The sequence below is a fragment of the Etheostoma spectabile genome, unplaced genomic scaffold (assembly GCF_008692095.1).
Source record: "Etheostoma spectabile isolate EspeVRDwgs_2016 unplaced genomic scaffold, UIUC_Espe_1.0 scaffold00014077, whole genome shotgun sequence".
Taxonomy (NCBI): Eukaryota; Metazoa; Chordata; class Actinopteri; order Perciformes; family Percidae; genus Etheostoma; species Etheostoma spectabile.
Window position 1 is genome coordinate 1 of NW_022604011.1, and position 11,961 is coordinate 11,961.

Sequence of the window (11,961 nt, forward strand, 5' to 3'; positions counted from 1 at the left end):
GTATATGTATGTATACACCATATATACAGGGTGTATATGTATGTATACACCATATATACAGGGTGTTTATGTATGTATACACCATGCATACAGGGTGTTTATGTATGTATACACCATGCATACAGGGTGTTTATGTATGTATACACCATGCATACAGGGTGTATATGTATGTATACACCATATATACAGGGTGTATATGTATGTATACACCCTGTATGCATGGTGTGTATATATGTATATGTACATGCTGCCTTCAGGGTTCTGTGTATATATGTGTGTATTTGTACATACATGCTGCCTTCAGGGTTCTGTGTATATATGTGTGTATTTGTACGTACATGCTGCCTTCAGGGTTCTGTGTATATATGTGTGTATTTGTACGTACATGCTGCCTTCAGGGTTCTGTGTATATATGTGTGTATTTGTACGTACATGCTGCCTTCAGGGTTCTGTGTATATATGTGTGTATTTGTACGTACATGCTGCCTTCAGGGTTCTGTGTATATATATATGTGTGTATTTGTACGTACATGCTGCCTTCAAGGTTCTGTGTATATATGTGTGTATTTGTACGTATATGCTGCCTTCAGGGTTCTGTGTATATATGTGTGTATTTGTACGTACATGCTGCCTTCAGGGTTCTGTGTATATATATATATATATATATATGTGTGTATTTGTACGTACATGCTGCCTTCAAGGTTCTGTGTATATATGTGTGTATTTGTACGTACATGCTGCCTTCAGGGTTCTGTGTATATATGTGTGTATTTGTACGTATATGCTACCTTCAGGATTCTGTGTATATATGTGTGTATTTGTACGTACATGCTGCCTTCAGGGTTCTGTGTATATATATGTGTATTTGTACGTACATGCTGCCTTCAGGGTTCTGTGTATATATGTGTGTATTTGTACGTACAGCTGCCTTCAGGGTTCTGTGTATATATATGTGTATTTGTACGTACATGCTGCCTTCAGGGTTCTGTGTATATATGTGTGTATTTGTACGTACACTGCCTTCAGGGTTCTGGTGTATATTTGTGTGTATTTGTACGTACATGCTGCCTTCAAGGTTCTGTGTAGATATGTGTGTATTTGTACGTACATGCTGCCTTCAGGGTTCTGTGTTATATGTGTGTATTTGTACTACATGCTGCCTTCAGGGTTCTGTGTATATATGTGTGTATTTGTACGTACATGCTCCTTCAGGGTTCTGTGTATAATGTGTATTTGTACGTACATGCTGATGCGGCCTTCAGGGTTCTTGTATATAGTGTTGTATTTGTACGTACATGCTACCTCAGGGTTCTGTGTATATATATGTGTGTATTTGTACGTACATGCTGCCTTCAGGGTTCTGTGTATATATGTGTGTATTTGTACGTACATGCTGCCTTCAGGGTTCTGTGTGAGCGCTTCGTAAGCTTCAGCGTTGTGTCCCAGGTCCAGGTGATGTTTGAAGATCCGAGTCCACAGAGCCGCCTGAACACAAACATACACGTTATGTATAATAATTATACATTATAATTATCATATATTATAATTATTATACAATACAATGATTATATATGATAATTATGATATATTATTATGATATAAATAATGATTATATAATGAATAGTGTCCCTGTGGGTACCTGGCCGCTGGGTTAGGGTTATATATCCACCCCCCTATAGGATTATGAGGACCACCATACTATTACTGTGTTTGACCCCCTTTCTCCTTCCTGTCCACTCCATCCTCTGTAAACCCTAGAACTGGTTGTGGGTTTAAATCCCGGTAACTGAGCAGACCGGCCCGTCTGGCTCCAACAACCCCGCCACGCTCCAAATGTCTTAAACCCCCTTTCTGTCCCATTCTGACATTCAGTTTGGAGTCCAGGAGAGGGTCTGGACCAGGTCAGGACATGGTCTGGACCAGGACCACACCCCTAAATGCATTGAAAAAACTGCCATGTGATTGGCTGATTAGATAATTGCATTAATGAGAAATTGAACAGGTGTTCCTAATAATCCTTTAGGTGAGTGGATAACATAATATAATATACCGGGGTACCTGGCTGCCGGGGTCTCCGGACGCCTCCGTGATCGCCAGAGACGACAACTGGACCACAAGTTCAGGAGACCCACATCCCTCCAGGAGACGCAGCACCTAACACCACACAACACACACACACACACACACACACACACACAACACACACACACACACACAACACACACACACACACACACACACACACACACACACACACACAACCACACACACACACACACACACACACACACACACACACACACACACACACACACCAGGACAGGCACAAAACGAGTCCACATGGCAAACAATTTGTAATATTTCAAGAAAAAAGACCTAATATTTTCTGGGTATCTGTATCAGTACCAGGAGGGGGGGTGTGTGTGTGTTTATTTATCAATAATACATTATTCATTCACAAAGATAATTGGTGTCCTTAAAAGATTAGATTTAGTTTGTTTCTCCCACCAGGGGTGTGTGTTCTGTAATACCTTGCTGTAGTACTGTAATACCTTGTTGCAGTACTGTAATACCTTGTTGCAGTACTGTAATACCTTGTTGCAGTACTGTAATACCTTGTTGCAGTACTGTAATACCTTGTTGCAGTACTGTAATACCTTGTTGCAGTACTGTAGTACCCTGTTGCAGTACTGTAATACCTTGTTGCAGTACTGTAATACCTTGTTGTAGTACTGTACTACCCTGCTGTAGTACTGTAATACCTTGTTGCAGTACTGTAGTACCCTGTTGTAGTACTGTACTACCCTGTTGTAGTACTGTAGTACCTTGTTGTAGTACTGTAGTCTGGGCGTGGCGGCGGCGTCTTCGTCCTCGCTGCCCGTCAGTCTCAACAGGAAGTCCTCCTTCTCCACCTCGGTTGCTGCTTCCTGGAAACACTGCAGAGCCTGCAGATGAAACCACCACAGAAGAAGAAGAGGGGTGTAAACAGATTAAAGTGGCGATGCATTCAGGTGCGATGTTGTTGTTGTGACTGACCTTCTGTCCCTCCCCGTTGGCAAGGTAACACTGACCCAGCATGAAGCGACACGAGCCGATGTTCCCCTGACACCACGGACCAATCAGACGCACGTACTCCTGCGGGGGGGGGGGGGGGGGGGGGGGGGGGGGAACAGTGTGCGTGAGCTCTCCTCCAATCAGAGGAGGCCCCTCCTCCAATCAGACAAGATAGAGATAATGAGGGTGAAACCCACCTGCAGCTGTGTGTACTGGCAGTTGGCCATCAGACACTCAGGGAACTGGAAACCATGGTTACTGGGCCAACTGACACCTCGGTTACTCAACCAGGACAGGAAGTCAGACACTGTGTGTGTGTGTGTGTGTGTGTGTGTGTGTGTGTGTGTGTGTGTGTGTTGTGTGTGTGTGTGTGTGTGTGTGTCTCAGTGTGTGTGTGTGTGTGTGTGTGTGTCTCAGTGTGTGTGTGTGTGTGTTGTGTGTGTGTCTCAGTGTGTGTGTGTTAAAGGATACAGCAGCTGAGCGAGCAGCTGGACCACGGTGGAGACGCTGTGAGTCCACAGCAGCAGAGAGTTGCCGTCCTGCTGCTGGCTGAACATCTGGGAGACGATCAGCTTCCTGCCCACAGTCTGATAGAAGAGCTCCACCACAGTCTGAGGACTCAGCACTGAGAGACAGACAGGTAGACAGACAGACAGGTCAGCGAGAGAGAGACAGGTCAGAGAGACAGACAGGTTAGAGAGAGAGAGACAGGTTAGAGAGAGAGAGAGACAGGTTAGAGAGAGAGACAGGTTAGAGAGAGAGAGAGACAGGTTAGAGAGACAGAGAGGTGGAGAGAGAGAGAGAGAGAGAGAGAGAGAGAAGAGTCTGACCTGTTGATCTGTTGCTAGACGGAGTTGGAGCGTCTGACAGCTGCAGCACGGTCAGGTGCTGCAGGTTGGCGTCTCTGAGGAGGTCAAATGTCAAACATTAGGTTAGGGTCTGAAGAAGTCAAACATTAGGGTCTCTGAGGAGGTCAAAGGTCAAACATTAGGTTAGGTCACTGGAAACCCTGCACCTGTTGTGTGTAGTTGTGTACTCACATGATGTCCACAGGGACGGAGGACGCGAGACTCTGGCTGATGTGTGTGTTGTGTAGTTGTTGTGTACTCACATGATGTCCACGGGGACGGAGGACGCGAGACTCTGGCTGATGTGTTTCAGGAGATAATACGATGACAGGAGGCCGGAGCAGCGAGGAATCAGATCCTGCTGGAGCTGCAGCAGCTGGGAGCCTCCACCCAGAAACACCTGACACACACAGACACACAAAGAGAGACACACACACACACACACACACACACACACACAGACACACAAAGAGAGACACACACAGACACAGACACACACAGACACACACAGACACACACACACACACACACTATAGCGTTCAGGTGTTTCTAATAACGATTATTATTATTATTATTATAGCAGTTAGGTGTTATCAGACTTATTTTGAGCTTATCATCATAAAGAAGCATCTGTATGTGTCTCTACGTGTAGGGGTGTGTGTGTGTCCGTACGTTGTCCTCCAAAGCGCAGGTAGAGTTTCTGCAGGATCAGCAGGTCCCTGCAGAACAGCGCCCGGGTCATGGTCATGTGACAGACGGCCTGACAGACGACAGAAACAGCCGAGCTGCTGCTGTAGAGCTGAGACAGGCTGATCCTGGTGCTCACACTCGCACCTGCCAGGCAAAGAGTACACACACACACACACACCACACACACCCACACACACACACACACACACACACACACACACACACACACACACACACACACACACACACACACACACACACACCACACACACGAGAGAGAGAGAAAGACACGCGCGCGCACACACGCGCGCGCGGAGACACACACGCACCAAGACAAACAAACACACGCGGAGACAAACACACACACACACACGCGCAGAGAGAGACACACACGCGCAGAGACACACACACGCGCAGAGACACACACACGCAGAGACACACACGCGCAGAGAGAGACACAAATCAGGACAGGCACAAAACGAGTCCACATGGCAAACAATTTGTAATATTTCAAGAAAAAAGACCTAATATTTTCTGGGTATCTGTATCAGTACCAGGAGGGTGTGTGTGTGTGTGTGTGTGTGTGTGTGTGTGTGTGTGTGTGTGTTTATTTATCAATAATACATTATTCATTCACAAAGATAATTGGTGTCCTTAAAAGATTAGATGTAGTTTGTTTCTCCCACCAGGGGTGTGTGTGACTTTCTTCTCACCAGGTGTGTGTGTGTCTCCCCACCAGGTAGGTGTGTGTGTGTGTGTGTGTGTGTGTGTGTGTGTCTCCCCACCAGGTGTGAGTTGTCCGTCTCCTCCGACCTCTGAGTCCGTCTCCAGGTCCATCTCTCTCAGCAGAACCATCATGGCCGCCAGCGGGTTCCGGACGTCCTGTAGTTTGTTCTGGATGTCCTCCATCACATTATCACTGGAGAGACATGTCCTCTTAGCTTCATGTTACACCCCCCCCCCCTTTCTAGATGTCCTCCATCACATTATCACTGGAGAGACATGTCCTCTTAGCTTCATGTTACACCCCCCCCCCCCCTTTCTAGATGTCCTCCATCACATTATCACTGCAGAGACATGTCCTCTTAGCTTCATGTTATAGACACATACATACATAGTGTATAAACATATTCCCTCTTAGCTTAACCATGTATATTATGTAATATAATATAATATAATTACCTGTAGTTGGACAGCATGTTCTCCAGGACGAGTTCTGCTGCCCTCTCCGGTGACTGCAGGTGTTCCAGAGCTTTCTCCATCTCGTACGCCATCTCCCCAGAAACAGCATCACTGACCAGGCGCAGGCACTGCACCAGCTGCAGGACGTCCCGCCCAAGCTCCGCGTCTGTGAACACAATCCTGTCAGCTGGCTGTCTGAAAGCTGCAACAACCTCAGAACAAGAGGGGGAACCTCCGCGTCTGAACACAATCCTGTCAGCTGGCTGTCTGAAAGCTGCAACAACCTCAGAACAAGAGGGGGGAAAAATGTCAAAAAAAGCCAATAAAAAAGGGAAAATACCACTGTTGGACAAGGGCAAGATGGCGGCAACGTGCTACAAGCTTGTCACGCCAAGCCAGCGATAGCTTTACTTATGCTCTGATAACACAGCCTACGTTCTCCTTCATATGATGGGATAATACAGCCTAGGTTCTCCTTCATATGATGGGATAATACAGCCTACGTTCTCCTTATGATGGGATAATACAGCCTACGTTCTCCTCCTTATGATGGAATAATACAGCCTACGTTCTCCTTCATATGATGGAATAATACAGCCTACGTTCTCCTTCATATGATGGAATAATACAGCCTACGTTCTCCTTCATATGATGGAATAATACAGCCTACGTTCTCCTTCATATGATGGAATAATACAGCCTAGGTTCTCCTTCATATGATGGGATAATACAGCCTACGTTCTCCTTATGATGGGATAATACAGCCTACGTTCTCCTCCTTATGATGGGATAATACAGCCTAGGTTCTCCTCCTTATGATGGGATAATACAGCCTACGTTCTCCTTCATATGATGGAATAATACAGCCTACGTTCTCCTTCATATGATGGAATAATACAGCCTACGTTCTACTTCATATGATGGAATAATACAGCCTACGTTCTCCTCCTTATGATGGGATAATACAGCCTACGTTCTCCTTCATATGATGGAATAATACAGCCTACGTTCTCCTTCATATGATGGGATAATACAGCCTACGTTCTCCTTCATATGATGGAATAATACAGCCTACGTTCTCCTTCATATGATGGGATAATACAGCCTACGTTCTCCTCCTTATGATGGAATAATACAGCCTACGTTCTCCTTCATATGATGGAATAATACAGCCTACGTTCTACTTCATATGATGGAATAATACAGCCTACGTTCTCCTTCATATGATGGAATAATACAGCCTACGTTCTCCTTCATATGATGGAATAATACAGCCTACGTTCTCCTTCATATGATGGAATAATACAGCCTACGTTCTCCTTCATATGATGGAATAATACAGCCTACGTTCTCCTTCATATGATGGAATAACACAGCCTACGTTCTCCTTCATATGATGGAATAACACAGCCTACGTTCTCCTTCATATGATGGGATAACACAGCCTACGTTCTCCTTCATATGATGGAATAATACAGCCTACGTTCTCCTTCATATGATGGAATAACACAGCCTACGTTCTCCTTCATATGATGGAATAATACAGCCTACGTTCTCCTCCTTATGATGGGATAATACAGCCTACGTTCTCCTTCATATGATGGAATAACACAGCCTACGTTCTCCTTCATATGATGGAATAACACAGCCTACGTTCTCCTTCATATGATGGAATAATACAGCCTACGTTCTCCTTCATATGATGGAATAATACAGCCTACGTTCTCCTTCATATGATGGAATAATACAGCCTACGTTCTCCTCCTTATGATGGGATAATACAGCCTACGTTCTCCTTATGATGGGATAATACAGCCTACGTTCTACTTTACTTATGATGGAATAATACAGCCTACGTTCTACTTTACTTATGATCGCCAGACTTTACTGGACATCAGACAAAACAGACTGTTAAAGGTCAGCCGGGCGGAGGTTAAAGGTCAGCTGTGTGGAGGTTAAAGGTCAGCTGTGTGGAGGTTAAAGGTCAGCCGGGCGGAGGTTAAAGGTCAGCTGTGTGGAGGTTAAAGGTCAGCTGGGCGGAGGTTAAAGGTCAGCTGTGTGGAGGTTAAAGGTCAGCTGGGCGGAGGTTAAAGGTCAGGTTACCTTCGGCGAGCGGCGTCTCCTCCTCTGAGAACAGGTGCTCGTCGTAGGACAGGTACAGGTGATCCACAGCAAAACAAGGAAGGAGGAAGGACACAAAGCCCTGCAACACACACACACACACACACACACACACCACACACACACACACACACACACACACACACACAGAGAGAGACTATGTGTAATATGTGAATATTTTCAGAATAAGAGCCTTACCTTCTTCAGCACACAGGCTGTGTTGGTGAGTATTTTCAGAATAAGAGCCTAACCTTCTGCAGACAGGCCGTGAGTATTTTCAGAATAAGAGCCTAACCTTCATCAGACAGGCCATGTGTGTGAGTATTTTCAGAATAAGAGCCTAACCTTCATCAGACAGGCCATGTGTGTGAGTATTTTCAGAATAAGAGCCTAACCTTCAACAGATAGGCCATGTGTGTGAGAATTTTCAGAATAAGAGCCTAACCTCCTTCAGCACACAGGCTATGTTGGTGAATATTTTCAGAATAAGAGCCTAACCTCCTTCAGCACACAGGCTATGTTGGTGAATATTTTCAGAATAAGAGCCTAACCTTCTTCAGCACACAGGCTATGTTGGTGAATATTTTCAGAATAAGAGCCTAACCTTTTTCAGCACACAGGCTATGTTGGTGAATATTTTCAGAATAAGAGCCTAACCTTCTTCAGCACACAGGCTATGTTGGTGAATATTTTCAGAATAAGAGCCTAACCTTACAGGGGCGGCTGTGGATCAGTGGTAGAGCGGTTGCCTGCCAATTGGAAGGTTGGTGGTTCGATCCCCGCCCCTGCAGTCATTGTCGAAGTGTCCTTGGGCAAGACACTGAACCCCGAGTTGCCCCCGGTGCTGTGCATCGGAGTGTGAGTGTGTGTGTGTGTGTGTATCTGATGAGCAGGTGTGTAGATGTGTGTGAGTGTATATCTGATGAGCAGGTGTGTAGATGTGTGTGAGTGTGTATCTGATGAGCAGGTGTGTAGATGTGTGTGAGTGTGTATCTGATGAGCAGGTGTGTAGATGTGTGTGAGTGTGTATCTGATGAGCAGGTGTGTAGATGTGTGTGAGTGTGTATCTGATGAGCAGGTGTGTAGATGTGTGTGAGTGTGTATCTGATGAGCAGGTGTGTAGAGTGTGTGAGTGTGGTATGATGAGCAGGTGTGTAGATGTGTGTGAGTGTGTATCTGATGAGCAGGTGTGTAGATGTGTGTGAGTGTGTATCTGATGAGCAGGTGTGTAGATGTGTGTGAGTGTGTATCTGATGAGCAGGTGTGTAGATGTGTGTGAGTGTGTATCTGATGAGCAGGTGGCACCTTGTACGGCAGCCCCGGCCCCAGAGTATGAATGTGTGTTATGGTGAATGTTTCCTGTATGATGTAAAGGCGCTTTGAGCAGTTGTTAAGACTAGAAAAGCGCTAAATAAATACAGCACATTTACATTTAACCTTCTTCAGCAGACAGGCCATGTGTGTGAGTATTTTCAGAATAAGAGCCTAACCTTCTTCAGGAGACAGGCCATGTGTGTGTTCGGGCTCACGGTGAGACCCAGCGGTTCTGACAGAGACTCCTGGTACTGCAGACAGCAGGCGTAGAACCGGGACCAGAACTCCACCTGCAGCTGGCGGTAATCTTCTTGAGAAAACTCAAACTCCGTCACACTGCTCTGCAGCTAGAAGAAGGGGAGGAAGGAGATAGAGACAGAAATATTACCATCATTACCATCTGCTCCGTCCGGATTAACAGACAGTGTTTAATATCACACCTCAACACATAGTAGGTGAACAAATAACTGCATTTGGGATAATTTCTCAATTTCAAGTTAGAATTAACTTTTTATTGCAATGGGAAGAAAGAAAGGAGAGACAAGACAGAAACATGAACCCAAGGAGAGGGTTAAAGAAAGGAGAGGGTTGAAGAAAGAAAGGAGAGAGGAGACAGAAACATGAACCCAAGGAGAGGGTTAAAGAAAGAGAGGGTTGAAGAAAGAAAGGAGAGAGGAGACAGAAACATGAACCCAAGGAGAGGGTTAAAGAAAGAGAGGGTTGAAGAAAGGAGAGGGTTAAAGAAAGAGAGGGTTGAAGAAAGGAGAGGGTTAAAGAAAGAGAGGGTTAAAGAAAGGAGAGGGTTAAAGAAAGAAAGCAGAGGGTTAAAGACCCATTTTCCTATTGGCCAGTTGGGCGGGGCCACGTTCCTATTGGCCAAGGCCACGTTCCTATTGGCCAGTTGGGGTGGGGCCACATTCCTATAGGCCAGTTGGGTGGGACCATCTTCCTTTTTGCCAGGGCCATTTTCCTATTGGCCAGTTGGGGTGGGGCCACATTCCTATTGGCCAGTTGGGGTGGGGCCACGGTCCTATTGGCCAGTTGGGCGGGGCCACGTTCCTATTGGCCAGTTGGGCGGGACCATGTTCCTATTGGCCAGGGCCATGTTCCTATTGGCCAGGGCCATGTTCCTATTGGCCAGTTGGGCAGGGCCACGTTCCTATTGGCCAGTTGGGCAGGGCCACGTTCCTATTGGCCAGTTAGGCGGGACCATGTTCCTATTGGCCAGGGCCATGTTCCTATTGGCCAGGGCCATGTTCCTATTGGCCAGTTGGGTGAGCACCGTCTTGCCTTCGGAGACCATACGAATCCTTACACCATGGTCACCGCCATAGAAAGTTAACTAGCAGCCGGCCACCCTGACCCAACGCCACGTGAACGTGCTTGTAACCCATGGAAACGACGGCAGTAACCGAGATAAGACGTGAGTGATGTTACCTCGGTCTCCACAGCAACCGTCACCTCCTTCTTCAGATTGTCCCAGGACAGATCAGAGATCCTCTCCGAGCCTCGGCGGAAGATCTGGAACAAACAGCACACACTTCAGATACAACTCCCCTGTGGAGCTTTACCTACAGCGTTAGTCTCTCACCTGTAGAGCTTTACCTACAGCGTTAGTCTCTCACCTGTAGAGCTTTACCTACAGCGTTAGTCTCTCACCTGTAGAGCTTTACCAACAGCGTTAGTCTCTCACCTGTAGAGCTTTACCTACAGCGTTAGTCTCTCACCTGTAGAGCTTTAACTACAGCGTTATCTCACCTGTAGAGCTTTACCTACAGCGTTAGTCTGTCACATGTAGAGCTTACCTACAGCGTTAGTTCTCACCTGTAGAGCTTTAACTACAGCGTTAGTCTGCACCTGTGGAGCTTTAACTACAGCGTCTCTCACCTGTAGAGCTTTACCTACAGCGTTAGTCTCTCACCTGTAGAGCTACCTACAGTTAGTCTTCACCTGTAGAGCTTTACCTACAGCGTAGTCTCTCACCTGTAGAGCTTTACCTACAGCGTTAGTCTCTCACCTGTAGAGCTTTACCTACAGCGTTAGTCTCTCACCTGTAGAGCTTTACTACAGCGTTAGTCTCTCACCTGTAGAGCTTTACCTACAGCGTTAGTCTCTCACCTGTAGAGCTTTACCTACAGCGTTAGTCTCTCACCTGTAGAGCTTTAACTACAGCGTTAGTCTCTCACCTGTAGAGCTTTACCTACAGCGTTAGTCTGTCACCTGTAGAGCTTACCTACAGCGTTAGTCTTCAACTGTAGAGCTTTAAATACAGCGTTGTCTGTCACATGTGGAGCTTTACTACAGCGTTAGTCTTCACCTGTAGAGCTACCACAGCGTTAGTCTCTCACCTGTAGAGCTGTACCTACAGCGTTAGTCTCTCACTGTAGAGCTTTACACGCGTAGTCTCTCACCTGTAGAGCTTTACCTACAGCGTTAGTCTGTCACCTGTAGAGCTTTACCTACAGCGTTAGTCTCTCACCTGTAGAGCTTTACCTACAGCGTTAGTCTCTCACCTGTAGAGCTTTGACGATGGCTGAAGCTGTGAAGCGGAGCGGAGAGAAGAGAACGTCCAGGTAGGTTTCCTGTTAGCATACAAACAGAACTTTAGTTAAACAGCTTTATTTAGACAGTTTCTCTGTCAGTTGTTAATCCAAACGGCACCGGTGGGCCTCTGAGTATGTGTGTGTGTGTGTGTGTGTGTGTGTGTGTGTGTGTGTGTGTGTGTGTGTGTGTGTGTGTGTGTGTGTGTGCC

General features: G+C 46.3%; 1 protein-coding gene across 1 annotated transcript; it reads right to left on the minus strand.

Moving 5' to 3' along the window:
* Window positions 1-1,390: 1,390 nt before the first annotated feature.
* On the minus strand, window positions 1,391-11,791 carry nup160 (nucleoporin 160; the record flags this gene model as incomplete). The annotated part of the gene is given in 16 exon segments (XM_032509106.1): window positions 1,391-1,485; window positions 2,059-2,154; window positions 2,826-2,945; window positions 3,037-3,135; window positions 3,252-3,321; window positions 3,526-3,679; window positions 3,885-3,958; window positions 4,166-4,302; window positions 4,575-4,580; window positions 4,582-4,736; window positions 5,378-5,511; window positions 5,775-5,940; window positions 7,878-7,977; window positions 9,386-9,556; window positions 10,647-10,730; window positions 11,723-11,791. Coding segments are annotated over 16 exon segments (1,730 nt in total), but the record flags the coding sequence as incomplete, so codon positions are not given.
* Between the last annotated feature and the right edge of the window lie 170 nt (window positions 11,792-11,961).